Raw genomic sequence first — 13919 nt, 5'->3', positions numbered from 1 at the left:
AAGTGGTGAGCTGGGTGGGGGCTGGAGAGATGGCTCAGTGGTTAAGAGCGCCACCTGCTCTTCCAAAAGTCTTGAGTTCAATTCCCAGCAACCACATGGTGGCTCACAACCATCTATTAATGAGGCCCTCTTCTGGCCTGCAGGGGTACATACAAACCGAATACAGTATAAATAATAAATAAATGAATCTTTTTTTTTTTTAAAAAGGAAAGGAAAGTGGTGAGCTGGGTGGTGTCGGGAAGTGGTGGCGGGTTCCTTGGAGAAAGGTGTGGTCACCCACGGCCGGTAAATCTCCGCACAGAGCCTCCGTAGGCGCCCTTCCGCAGTCCGACTAAGCGACGCTCTAGTCACCAGAGCGTCGCCGGCTCTCCGCGGCTCGCCGGCCGCCCACCAGGACACCATAGAGTTGGGGTTCGCTCAGCGGCAAGTTGGGGTTTCCGGGTGGATCATGACGCGGCTGCCAGAGCTTGTGGTGTTTGATCTGGGTGAGGAACGGCAGGGATTGTCTAGTAAAACGCTTCCCTCCTCGGCTCCCCGCGGAGGCTGTGTCCGCGCTCCGCCAGGTTGAACCTTCTCCCTCCTTCCTCTCGCAGATTACACGCTCTGGCCTTTCTGGGTTGAAACACACGTAAATCCCCCGTTCCGCAAGAAGAGGTGAGACAATAGGAAGGTATGGGGCCAGGGAGGACCTTGCGGGAGCTGAGCGTTATGTCGTCATCCACTCCAGAGATGGAACGGTACAAGATATACGGGGCAAGAGCATCCGATTGTACCCGGAGGTGCCCGATGTCTTGGAACGATTGCTGAGCCTTGGCGTGCCCATTGCTGCTGCTTCACGGTGAGAAAAGTGACAGAGTCCTGCTAACTCACCGCCAGGCGGAAAGAGATTTCGTGTAACCCCCCCCCCCCCCCGGGTACAGGAGGTGCAAATGTACAAATGTTCTCTCTCTCTCTCTCTCTCTCTCTCTCTCTCTCTCTCTCTCTCTCTCTCTCTCTCTCTCTCTCTCTCTCCCTCCTTCCCTCCCCCCCTCGTACTTATTGATTGATTGATTAGGACAGGTGCGGTACAAGGGGCCAACCAACTGCTGGAGCTCTTTGACCTTGTCAAATACTTTGCTCATCGGGAAATCTATCCAGGCAACAAAGTCACACACTTTGAGAGGTAGGCAGACAGCCAAGCGTGGGAGCAGGAGAAGTAGCGAATAAGCGGTCACCTTGGCAACTGGGTTACCCCGCGCCCCGTCTTTCACAGGTTGCACCACAAGACTGGAGTCCCTTTCTCTCAGATGGTCTTCTTTGATGATGAGAGGCGGAACATCACAGATGTTGCCCGACTTGGTACTGTGTTGCCGGAGGGGGTGAGGAGGAGGCAGATGAGAGTGGTGAGAAATCTTGAACGCTTGGTAAAATGTGACTTATTTTGTTGCAGGTGTTACCTGCATTCACACCCGGAATGGAATGAGTCTTCAAATGTTAGCTCAAGGATTAGAGACTTTTGCCAAAGCCCAAGTTGGATCCTGAAGTCCAACCCTGTGGATAAGCCTCATCTGAGGTATAAAGCTGAAAAGAAATCAAGAAAGCCTTGTCAGGTACATTTGTAATTATTTAAAGTGGACGTGTGTGGCAGTCAAGAAGAGGGTTTTACCTGCAGTATGGGCTGTTTCCATTTTCCTAACGTGTAACGTGGGGGTTGGCTACCCTAAGGTGTCCTGATCAGAGTGTAAAGGATTAGATGGCATCAGGTCGTTCGCTCACGTTGGAACCCATCCCGAGTGTCCTTCCAACTGCTTCACATAATGGGGTGCGAAAACACTGCGCACTCCGTGTAAGGAATAAAAGCTAATACTATTTAGGAACAAGGTTGGGGCCGGGCTTTTTTTTTTTTTTTTTTTTTTTTTTTTTTTTTTTAGTAGGGAATAACGCCCCCACTTTGAGAAGTAAACCAACCCGAGCGCAGGGCTCAGTCCCGCGGTGGTTTTAGTCGCACCTGTTGATGATGTCACAACTATTCCCTGGAGGGATTAGCCAAGGCCGGTCTCAGACTGATGATGGTCGCAGAGGAAGGCGGGCAAGCAGAGGGGCGGAGGCGGGAGAAGTGAGGCGACAGAGTGGGTTCCTCAGGAGAGGTGAGCTCGGGAGACACCGGGCCACCGGGGGCTGCTGGCCAGAAGGCAATGGGAACACCATGGCGCCGGGCAGGAAGAGGCTCAGGAGACAGGCCGGCCCGAAGGCCACGTCCTCCATGGTGCCACAACCTTGTGCAACCACCGTGCCTTGAATGAATCGAAGGTGAGATGTGGCAATTGTTAGCTCCTGGGCACAGGCTTGAGGGGATTGGTTTCTGTGTGGCGGCATCTAGTCTTTCCTAAAATATTGTAACTTACTTTGTATGAATAAAAAAGGTCTAAAGTGAAGAAAGAATCTTCTTTAAGCTCGTATCTGGAGATGTGGGTTGTCGCCCAAAAGTCATTGGCAGTATAGTGTGGCAACTAAGTGAGGCGCCCAACACCGTTTTCAAAAGGCTAACCATTTGCCAGGTGTGTCACTGAGGTGACTCTGGAAAGGTTCCTTCAAGAAACAAGCAGGAATACAATAGTTTGGTGAAAACAGAACTTCTGGCCCTTCTGCGTTTGTGGGATGTCAGAGGTATAAAAAAGGACAAGATGTAGATGCATCGACGGAGAAGTAAACAGATCATGAAGGACCGTCTGTGTTCCAGAAGCATGTTTGCAGAGTATGGGAGCGTTTTAAGCCAGTAGAGGCCTCCAGGCTTTTATCTGCAAAAGTTATCATTCGACTATAGATGATGGAAGAAGAAATTAAAGTCACATTGTCTTCCCTGCACCCCTGTCCCTTGAACTTCCTTTAGTTTGATCATGCAGAGCAGGACCTTTGACATCCCCCAAGACAGCAAATGGGGCAAATGGTCACCAAATGGGACTTGAAGTGAAGCTTAGAAGAGCAAGAGAACAAATACGGCCTTTGAGTCGGCTTGCTCTTGTTTGATTTTGTTTGTTTGAAAGGGTCTTGCTACAAATAGTCTTGGCTGACCTCAAACCTGCAGCCGCCCTCCTCCGGCAGCCTTCCAAATTCTGGGATTATAGGTGTGTGCCCCCTGCCCAGCACGATGCTTTGATTCCTACTTAATCTTCTCAACCTACTAGTTACAACTTTAGACAAACATGTCGGGGCTGGAGAGATGGCACTGTCTGCTCTTCCAAAGGACCCGGGTTCAATTCCCAGCAGCCACATGGCAGCTCACAACTGTCTGTAATTCCAGTTCCAAAGGATCTGACACCCTTGCCCCCATACCAATGCACATAAAATAAAATTAAATTAAATTTTTAAAAAAAGACAAACACGTCTACATCTCTGTGTTTGTTTATATTTGCCGAGGGACACCAGCACATTCGCTGTAGAGAATCACGCAGAGATGAGCAGTGGTAGAAATATCTAGCATATGCTTTGTGCTGAGCGACTAGTGGCCAGTGCTTTACTTTCACACAATATGGGTCTGCTCCATTGGACTCTTGCTTGTTTGTTTGGTTTGGCTTTTTTCTGAGGCAGGATTTGTATAGCCCTGGCTGTCCTGGAACTCTCTCTGTACACAAGGCTGGCTTCGAATTCAGAGGCTGTGCTCTGCCTCCCAAGTGCTGGGATAAAGGGCTGCGCCGCCACCGCCACCACTACCACCCAGCTTTATTGAACTCTTAAAAGAAAAAGAGAAAGGTCTAACTCCTAAAGAAGCAATACAGAAACTAAAGGAGACAGAAGAGCTACAAACAGCCCAAAAGCATGGGGCCAGGGAAAAGCAAAGTAACGAGAGACAGGGGCTGCTGAGGAGGGTGCACAGGGCCGTCAGGGGCTTCTGACTCTGATGCTCAGGGGTGGGCTGGATCAGCCACTCTGCAGGCTCTTCGGAGAAAGCGCAGCTGCACATACCGACAGGTCCTTAGCCATCCTTGAGGTCCATCCAGCAGCCATTGAGAATGCCACCACCGAGGCAGAAGTGCTTTGTGCTATGGGGCTTGCTGCCCAAGGCATCAAGAAAACCTACCAGGACATGTGGGTATGGGGAAGAGATAAGGATACCTGGGCACCAGGGAGGGTGGCTCGTGTCAATTCTTTGAACTTAATTTTTAAAACTTGTATACCTTTATTTTGTGTGCATTGCTGTTTGTCTGCACATAAGACTATGTATAGACATGTGAGTGGGTCAGATCTTGGAGTTACAGAGAGTTGTAAGCTGCCATGTGGGTGCTGGGATTTGAACCTGGGTCCTCTGGAAGAGCAGTCAGTGCCTTTACCCACTAAGCCATCTCTCTAGCTGGGGTGGGTACGTGTACATGAGTGCAGAAGAGGCCGGATGAGGGTATTGGATCCCCTGGAACTGCAGTTACAGGTTGTTGAATTATGTAACTAAAGGTGTTTTCTCTCAGCCTTTTGACATCCCTGAGAAGCTAGCCAAGTGTGCCTGCTTCCAACCCTCCAAGCTCTGGGTGAAGGATTGTTCCAAGATCCAGTTGCACAGAGGGCTGAGAATGGAACAGGGGTGGGGGTTGGGGGGTGTGGGCACCTGTGCATTCTCTGACGAGAGCCAGGTTCTCGCGCACTCTGGGGGAGGACCCTCTGCTGCTTCAGGGGAAGGGAGCACAGGGTAGCTCAGCTCGCTTTGCCAGAATAAGACAGCCAGAAGACAAAAGAACTAGGTTTTATTATTTTTTTTCTAGATACTTTTTGTGTTTATTATTGATTTTTTTTCCTTTTTTTAAAAAATTTTTTATTAATTTATTCTTGTTACCTGGTGGCACTCAGAGGAAGGTTAACAGGTTACCAAGAAGAGACTTGATACCCTATGAGCATATACAGGGGGAGGAAATCCCCCTCAGGAACAGTCATAGGGGAGGGGAGTAAGGGGGAAATGGGAGGGAGGGAGAAATGGGAGGATACAAGGGATGGGATAACCATCGAGATGTAACAAGAACTAGGTTTTAATTCGTGTACCAAGTCTCATACATTCAGTCTAGAGGCGAGAGTCCTAGCTAAGCTGACAAAAGAAGAGAGAGAAAAGCCTGGGTGGTATATACTCACTTCTAAGTGGATATTAGCCCAACACACATGTCCTCTGAGAGTCTCCACTCAGCAGAGGATGGGGACAGATGCTGGGACTTGCTGCTGGACTCCAGATCAACAGACTGCAGAGCTAGAATACCATGAAGAGGGGACAGAAAGACTGCAGGAGCCACACCACCAGGAAGTCTGCTGTGAAAGAGTCTCTCCTAGAAATGTCTGCATGAAAAAGGCTAGAACACCAACAATGTCAGTGGGCGTGTTCATGTGGAAGGGCAAAGTGCCATGGGACCCCACCCCTAAACAAAGAACTACAGTAGACTATTGACTGCTGGGAAAAAGAATTAACCTCTTCCAGGGATAAGCACCCAGCTTGGGGCTCAGTTGTTCAATGTAGGGTGGTCAGTCTTGAAAACACACACACACACACACACACACACACACACACACACACACACACGAAAAACAGACTCAGAAGGTTCTATTTATATGTACTTGTGTGTGCATGTGTGAGCTTGCGTGCATGTATGTATGTACCAAATATCATCAGAGAAAAAGAGGCTATCAACTTGAGAGTGGAGAATATGGGAGGGGTTCAAGAGAGCATAGCTGGGGGTGGGGGTTGGAGGAAAAAAAGGAGGGGGAATGATATCATTAAAACCTTTTGTTGTTGTTGTTTTTCGAGACAGGGTTTCTCTGTGTAGCCCTGGCTGTCCGGGACTCTCTTTGTAGACCAGGCTGGCCTCGAACTCAGAGATCTGCCTGCCTCTGCCTTCCGAGTACTGAGGTTAAAGGTGTGTAGCCACCATGCCCGGCTATTAAAAACTTTTTGTTTTTTAAAAATTTAAAAAATTATTTATACAGTATTCTGCCCACATGTGTGCCTGCCCACCACAAGAAGGCACCAGATCGCATTACAGGTGGTTGTGAGCCACCATGTGGTTGCTGGGAATTGACCTTTGGAAGAGCTGACTGTGCTTTTAACCTCTGAGCCATCTTTCCAGCCCCAATTAAAAACATTTTTAAGAAAAGAAAAGCCTAGGAAAACGGAGAAAAGGACAAAAGGCTTGGGGCCTGGAGAACAGAGATAAAGAACTAACCCCCCCCCCCCCCCATTTTTAAACTCTGGGTTGTAAAATGAAGGTGCTGACTGGGGCTATCTCCTTTCTCCAGGGCCTCTTGTTAACTCAGAGGAAGCTCTGAAGGGTTTTATCTAAAGGAACCAGGTTAGTCACACCCTTTCACCAAATGGGATTTTGTGGTCGCTTTCTGGAGACAGGAGGGAGTGCTTCCTCTTCCTGCTCGCAGGTAAACAGGCTTTTCTGAAGAGGGGTGAACTAGCGACCTCTACCCACTAAAGCCCCACAGTGGGAGATTGTGGGTTGACAGCTGTGGGTGCTGGCTCTGTTGCAAGACTCTTTATTTCCTTTTTGGCTTTATTTTTATTGTTGTTTCTTGTTTTGTTTTCTGTTTGTTCTTTTTGGTTTTGTTGTTGTTGTTGGTTTTCTTCTTCTTTTTTTTTTTTTTTTTTTTTGAGGCAGGGTTTCTCTGTGTAGCCCTGGCTGTCCTGGAACTCACACTGTTCACCAGGCTGGCCTCGAACTCACAGAGACCCACCTACCTCTGCCTCCTGAGTGCTGGGATTAAAGGTGTGCACTACCACCACTGGGCTTTGGTTTTGTTTTCTGTGTGGTGGTTTTGTTTGTTTGTTTTTTGAGACAGGGACTATGTAGCCCTAGCTAACCCAGAACTTCCCATGTAGACCAGGCTGGCCTCAAACTCACAGAGATCTGTCAGATTCTGTCTTCTTAGCTTTTGTTTGCTTTTAGGTTTTTCTTATGTGTATGTGTATATGTCTATGTGTGTTTATGCCACATGCGTGTGGATATCCACAGAAATCAGAGGAGGGCATTGGATCCCTAAAGCTGAAGTTACAGTGTGAGCTGCCTGATGTGGGTGCTGGGAACTGAACTCAGGTCCTCTGGAGGAACAGCAAGTGCTCTTAGCAACTTGACTTTCTAAAGTTTGTATACGTCATGGTTTTGAGATTAGAAACCGCATTGCTTTCTTCATAAAGCTCCTTTATGGTAGGAAGTATAAAGTCCAACATAAGGCCATGTGATAGAAAGGCTTCATAGAGAAAGCCAGTGATAAATAGGGGCTTGCGGGGGGGGGGGGGAGGAGGGGAGGTGGAGGGAAGGGTGCCATCTGATTGCCTGGCTATGTATCTTGTTCTTAGTGACCTTGACAGGGTCGAGGAGCTGACAACTGACATCACAGAACAAGATGAGATCTCAGATGCCGTTTCTCACCCTATGGGTTTTGGAGGTGTTGAGGATGAGGTGACTGGGGTGAGGGATCAGAGGCTATTGGAAAAAGCATGGGACTGCTTAGAAGGAAAGGAGAGGTTACTGGAACAAATTTGGGAGAGAACTTCAAAACTGGGCTTTATGGGGACTTTTTTTTTTTTTTTTTTTTTTGTCTTTGTCTTGGCCAATCTTGTCATTCTGCATCCAGGATGAATTTTCCTGCAAGATGTCAAGGAACGGGAGCAAGAGGAGTTAACACAGGAGCTGTTAAGTGTAGGCAATAAGAAGGAAGCAGCCCAGTCGGCTCGCCGAGTGTACTGCACACACACCTGCCAGCAGGGCCAGGTACCCAGAGCTCTGTGAAAGACTTGAGAGGGTGAGCGACACGGGGTAAGGTTACTGTCTTCTGCTGTCTGTGCTATCTGGCTTGTCACCGAGGATCCGGCAGCAGAAGCTGTTGCTGCTGCTGCTGCTGCTGCTGCTGCTGCTGCTGCTGCTGCTGCACAAGTTGCTGACTGACAGCATCTGACTGGAAGGGAGCAGAGGATTGCGAGCCGCTCAGCAAGCTGCGCCCTCATCTTGGGCTGCAAATGCCAGGAAAAGCCCTGTTTTGTTTGTTTTCCCTCTGGATCCTGGGTGCTGTGGGAATGAGCGAGGCCACGCTGAAGGAGCAGAGCTTTTTGCCGGGGAGACAAGTCAGGCTATAGGTGTCCCGGAAGCTTCCAGAAAGGATGGAGGCATGAAAAAACGTTGGCAGGTTGGGTGGGTGTCCTGAGAAGTTTGGGTTATCTTTCCACCTTAAGTGCCGAATACTGACAGCTAAAGGCTTTTGTGAGTTCCTGCTGAGTTGGCAGTGTAACTGTCTGTGTCTGCCCCCATCCCCGCCCGCCTCTCCGACCCCCCCCCCCTCAGCCTTGACTGAGCTTTGAAGAATGCTCATGCTACGGAAGGAGGCCTTGGCTGCCCTTCTTTTTGGTAGCGGAAGACCTTTTTTGTCCTCTGGGTACGTGGATCCCTAGTGTCTATATGTCTTGTCTATACCTGAGTTCTTCTTCCTGGTCCTGAGAGCTGTTTTAAGTAGTAAAAAATAATGAAATGTGTGTGCGTGAGAACAAATGGCACTGGGCAGTGGTGGCACACGCCTCTAATCCAGCACTTGGGAGGTACTGGCAGGCAGATCTCTGAGTTTGAGGCCAGCATAGTCTATAAATAAAGTTCTGAAACAGCCAGAGCTACAAAAACTCTGTCTTGTGGGGCTAGGAGAGATGGGGGGGGCAAAAAAAAAGGTGACTGGCCATTTACAATCTCTCAGACTATGTTCTGGGCATTTTTACCTTTCAATTTGATTTGTCACAGAGTTGCCTAGTGCTAAGGTTAAGAAGTGGTCATCAATACCAGGTGTGGCACATGCTTTTAATCCCAGCACCCACAGAGGCAGAGGCAGGAGGAACGCTATGAGTTCAAACCACCAGAGCTGTACAGCCAGGGTATACCATGTGTGACACACAGGAAGGAAGGAAGGAAGGAAGGAAGGAACCATGTGCAACACACAGGAAGGAAGGAAGGAACCATGTGTGACACACAGGAAGGAAGGAAGGAACCATGTGCAACACACAGGAAGGAAGGGTTATTTGTCTTACAAACATGCTGATAGTCCAACATGGTGACACATGCCTGTAATCCCAGTACTCTGGAGGCTAAGGCAGGAGGATGAGTTTTAGCCTAGTCTGAGCTACAGAGGGGTTCTAGGATACGTGAAGGAGGGGTAAGGGGGATGGGGAAAGAGGAAAGGTAGGAGGGGAGGGAAAAGAGATCAAATCTCGAGGAGACAATCTGAGCCTTTCTTTTTGCTTTGGAGCAGCCATACCCCTAACAAGGTAGCCCCATTTTTCATTTGCAGGGGTGAGCAGCTTTCCTTATTCAGAACTCAGGGTTCACTCCAAGGCTTGGCTGAAACTCTGTTACTTCAGTAAGTAGGAGGCATTGTTTAAGGAGCCCCGGCTCCCTGGCAGTCTTCCAGAAGAGGTTAGTGTGATACAGGAGAGAAAGGGTGCCCTTGTACTAACTGGACCCTAGCACCTCTGTGTGAAGTGTCAGCAGACAGTGTGCACATCTGCACCTCTGTGTGAAGCATCAGCAGGCAGCGTGCACATCTGCACCTCTGTGTGAAGTGCTTGCGTGCACATCTGCACCTGTGTGAAGTGTCAGCAGGCGGCGTGCACATCTGCACCTCTGTGTGAAGTGTCAGCAGACAGCGTGCACATCGAGAGACCAGGCCTGTCCCACTCCCTTTGGTTAACAGCTCGTTCTAGTTAAAACTTTTACCCAAACTGGGTGCAAACACAGAACAGAAAGAACCATGCTGTTGCTTTGAACTGTAAATGGGAGCGCCAGAGCCAAAACAGAACCGCCAAGCCCCCACCCCACCCCCATGCAGGATGGTGGCACGCGCTAGGGCATTAGAGAACAAAAACGTAAAACAAGAGCCTTGAAGTTAGTTGGCATAGTAAAGCTTTCACACGTGTGCAGCTCACAGGCTTTGGTGGAAATCCACCCCTCAGTAGTGTTCTCCACTAAGACTGTCTTGAAGAAGCAGGCAGTGCTGGCGCACGCCTTTAATCCCAGCACTCAGGAGGCAGAGGCAGGTGGTCTCTGACTTCGAGGCCAGCCTGGTCTACAAAGCTAGTTTCAGGATAGCCAGGGCTACACAGAGAAACCCTGTCTCAGAAACCAAACCAAACAAAAAAGACTCTCTTGAGGAAAAAATGTCTTTGACCCTATATGATGAAACAGATTTATTTTTATATAAAAGATTTCCCCCCAGACCCTCCTGCTTTTCTCCTTAGCTTCCTGCCTCAGCCACTTTCAAGTTGTGATTTCCAAGGATTGGTGCTGACTAGTAGTGCTGGTGGTGGGCTGACTCATGGCCTCTAGCAGCCTGATTTCATGTGTGGGTTGTTCAGGCTCAAACTTGAGCATCCAGGGGTCCTTGAGGACATCCAGGATGGTGGCACGCTTGGTAGCTTGGCGTAGCATCTGGAGGATCAGGTTCTAGGGCAGGGGAGAGAGAGGGCTTGGCTGAGCTTGCCCCTCTTGTGCCACACAGCAGGACCTAACTCTGATGAAAGGGGCGGGGCTCTGGGTTTAGGCTGGAGCCCTACAAGAAAAGATAAGTGTGCCTACATAATCCCTTCCCCTCTAAAGGGATCTATGTTGGAACCTAGCTATCAAGTGCATTGAAAGTTTGAAGCTCAGTGGTTAACCCTCTTAAGTCCTCCCCACCACTTTGACTAGGAGCTCGAGCTGGCTCTGGCATGAGAAAAGCCTTCCCCCCTCCCCCCAGAGGCGGGGGCAGAGTTGGGAGGTCTAAAATTGGTATTTCCTTCCCCTCCCCATGGGTCATCCCTAAGGCCTCAGCCCTCCTGGGGGAGCCAGCACCTTGCACTCCTGGGAGACGGTGAGGTTAGGAGGGAAAGCGACCTCCTTCTGAGTCTCTCTCAGCAGCTTCTTGAGATTGGTGTCATCAAAAGGCAGCCGTGCGACCACTAGAGTGTAGAGGATGACGCCCATGCTCCACGTGTCAGACAGGAAAGGGTTGTAGGGCAAGCCTAGCAAGATCTCTGGGCAGGCGTAAGCAAAGCTGCCACAGTAGGTCTGGCTGAGGTTCATTTGGCGGTAGGAAGGGCTACTACGCACAGGCTGGTTAGACGTCACCATCTTGGCGAAGCCAAAGTCCGAAATCTTCACGTTCTCCCGCTTGTCCAGCAACAGGTTCTCCAACTTTAAGTCCCTACCAGCAGCAGAAAGGCTGGGGGTCAGGCTGGGGAGAGGGCTGAGTGTTAGACCGGGAGCTGAAAGGAAAGGGGTCAAGAGGCTAGAGACGAGGACAGGATAGGAGGGGATGAGATGTCTGTGAGGAGCAAAGCGGAAGCAAAGCCACGGAGTTGTGAGCAGAGCCCAAAAGGGAGAGGCTGGTACCTGAGGACCACTAGTTCACCACTGTGTATAAAGTGCTCTCACACAGTGGATACAAGTGTCCTTGACCAGATGATTACAATATGGTGAACGAATGGACCTAGATATTGAGAGAAGTCAAGAGAAAAGGGCAGAAAATGGGCAATATGCATGATACTCCCCTGAGACCGCCAAAGCCCAGTGCGGTGACTGTTCTCACCGGTGCACGATGCCCTTGCTGTGCAGGTAGGCGATGCCCAAGGCCATCTGGGAGAACCACTTGCCAGCAAGGGTCTCAGAGCAGGCCCCATATCGCTGGATCCACTCCAGGACATCACCGCCCTGAGCCAGCTCCAGGACGATGTAGACTCGGGATGTGGTCTCAATGGCCTGATAGAAGTTGATGAGGTGCTTGTGCCGTAAGACTTTCATTACCTGATCCCAAAAGAGGGAACCATCAAACCTGGTGAACCCCGGCTGGGCTGGCCGTCCTCTACTCCCCATTGCTACTTAGCAACTTTGCAACAGAGTCAGCTGGTGTCTGGGAAAATCCCATTTTGCATCTTAACTTAGGGGATGGACATATATGGATACACACACATATACATACATACATACACACACAGAATTTTGACATTCCATTCTGGTCTGGAGGTTTCTGGATCCACCCCTTTCTATAGTTATAACCCTAAGATACCTCAAGTAGCTTATTAAGAAGCTTGAGTTCATCCTTCAGCTCCCTTTCTGACCTGTATCTCACGCGGTAGGAACTTGTTAAGATAGTCATCCGAGGCCTTCTTCTTTGAGATGATCTTCACAGCCACCATGACTTTCTGCTTTGTGTAGTAAGCCTCATATACAGTTCCATAGGAGCCATGGCCAATGACCTTGCCCACCTCATAACCATACTCCTCCATGACAGAGCGATAGGCTGGGGTAACTGATGTCGTTTCCGAGTTGTCTCCCTTCCCCATGGTGTTGGGCTTGCACAGTGGGGAGCTTCGATACTTAGCCTCTGTTTACTAAGAAGCCACCTTGAGCCTCTGAAGGGGGGGGGTACCCAAGTGAAGTTAGTCTCCTAATGTTTACCTAGTCACACCAGTCTGGGATGCTGGGCTCAACCCTTCACTAAGAACTTAGAAGGGGAAAGAAAGGAACATTCTTTTTGTCTTGGCTGTTGTTACTGCCATGTCTTAGTTACAGAACTTCCAAGGCCCCATGTTCCATACACCTTTACTCATCATTGGCCACAAGGCTGGAGATGAAGGTGCTTCTGGGCTTTGCAGTCCAACACGGAAGGCTGCATACGGGACTGCGAGGTACTGCAGCACACTCCAAGAACTCAGCCTTGATTTGCATCCTGCTTTACAGAACCTGGAATAGCCATCTTTTCTTCCCATCCTTTCCGTCTTCCACTGCAGCATCAGCGCTTTCCAGCTTTTCCTTTTGTTGTTTTCACTGCTGATTGAGGCTTTTTGTATGCTGGACCAGCACTCTACCATCAACCCACATTCCCCCAACCCTTGCATCTGTTTTCTCCTCAGATACCTAAAATTCTGTCACAGGCTTGCTTTTCTCAGACCCTCACATCCTCCCTTACAGATCTCGCGCACTCTCAAGGCTTCAGTTTCCACATTCACTCTGACGGATCCTCGTGTCAGTTCCACCACAGGTACTTCTTGGAGTTCAAGATCATGCCTACTTGCTCACTAAATATTACAGGACCATGTCTTTGCACCTCAAATTCATATCCAAAACTCAACTATTTCCTACGCTCAGACTTTGGCGTTGTCCTGAATGTAGACATCAAATACCATCCAATGTATCACCCAATCCCATCTCTTTAACCTAATTTTTTCTTTCATAATGCACTTGGATGTTCTAGAGAGATCGCTTAGCAATGAAGAGCTCTTGCTCTGCCCGCATGAAGACAGGAGTTCAGCCCCAGCACCTACAAAAAGGCTGGTGCAGTCCCAGCACTGAGAAAGGTGGACATAAGAGGATCTCCAGGGATTGCTGACTGCCAGGCTGCTCCCCAAGTGCAAGCTTCGGCTTCCGTAAGACCCTGCCTCAAAGGGGCAGTGTAAGGAGTGGTAGAGGGCAGCTCATGTCCTGCTCTGGTTCCATATGAACACGGCGGGGGGGGCACATTCTTGTGCTCACAAATTGCCCGTACACATGTATTAAAAGGATGCACTCACAGCTCTGTGCCCACTGCAGTTCCTGCTTAGCACAACCCTCCATCAATTAACTGAGCACTTGCAAGCCTGCTGCTCCCCTCCAGTTGAAGCATTTACGTGTGGACATGTGTGCCCACGCATGCAGAGGCCAGAGCAGGACACTGGGTATCTTCCTGCCTCACTCCCTTATGGCCTTGAGACAGTCTGCTAATGAACTGGAAGCTCGCTGTTTGATGCGGGTCCACCTCCCTACCACCCAATTACAGGGTTAACAGTGCATGCAGCTGTGCTTTTTGCATGGCTGCTGGGGTTTTGAACTCCAGTTTTAAAGGAAGCCATCTTACTGAGCCTTCTCGCTAACCTCACAAATTTGATTTTTATTTCCATTTAAGACAGTTGTGGCTAG

At 49.4% G+C, this 13919-nt stretch overlaps 3 protein-coding genes across 4 annotated transcripts; 2 read left to right on the top strand and 1 right to left on the bottom strand.

Annotated features, from left to right (window-relative positions):
• Nucleotides 1-331: 331 nt before the first annotated feature.
• Nucleotides 332-1622, top strand: Mdp1 (magnesium dependent phosphatase 1). 2 transcript variants are annotated; one of them, XM_051143141.1, is made up of 6 exons: nucleotides 332-485; nucleotides 594-654; nucleotides 728-838; nucleotides 1055-1162; nucleotides 1253-1338; nucleotides 1430-1622. In XM_051143141.1, the coding sequence occupies exons 1-6, from the start codon at nucleotides 449-451 to the stop codon at nucleotides 1519-1521; spliced, it is 495 nt and encodes a 164-aa protein (XP_050999098.1). In that variant the 5' UTR covers nucleotides 332-448; the 3' UTR covers nucleotides 1522-1622. The 2 variants fall into 2 exon arrangements, with proteins under 2 accessions (XP_050999098.1, XP_050999099.1); XM_051143142.1 differs by lacking the exon at nucleotides 1253-1338 and having other exon boundaries at nucleotides 1055-1105; nucleotides 1427-1622.
• Nucleotides 1623-3433: 1811 nt separating this feature from the next.
• On the top strand, nucleotides 3434-7759 carry Chmp4a (charged multivesicular body protein 4A). The gene is given in 8 exon segments (XM_051143369.1): nucleotides 3434-3443; nucleotides 3718-3816; nucleotides 3902-3929; nucleotides 3931-4065; nucleotides 7310-7412; nucleotides 7588-7593; nucleotides 7596-7668; nucleotides 7671-7759. Coding segments are annotated over 8 exon segments (543 nt in total).
• A 2353-nt stretch (nucleotides 7760-10112) lies between these two features.
• Nucleotides 10113-12599, bottom strand: Tssk4 (testis specific serine kinase 4). Its single transcript, XM_051143128.1, has 4 exons — nucleotides 12083-12599; nucleotides 11554-11768; nucleotides 10818-11199; nucleotides 10113-10430 (listed from the first exon to the last, which is right to left on the bottom strand). The coding sequence occupies exons 1-4, from the start codon at nucleotides 12305-12307 to the stop codon at nucleotides 10245-10247; spliced, it is 1008 nt and encodes a 335-aa protein (XP_050999085.1). The 5' UTR covers nucleotides 12308-12599; the 3' UTR covers nucleotides 10113-10244.
• Between the last annotated feature and the right edge of the window lie 1320 nt (nucleotides 12600-13919).

Source organism: Acomys russatus, chromosome 3 (assembly GCF_903995435.1).
Source record: "Acomys russatus chromosome 3, mAcoRus1.1, whole genome shotgun sequence".
NCBI classification, from domain to species: Eukaryota; Metazoa; Chordata; class Mammalia; order Rodentia; family Muridae; genus Acomys; species Acomys russatus.
The sequence above is the reverse complement of the archived record's forward strand: the minus strand, read 5'-3'. Positions and strand labels throughout refer to the sequence as shown.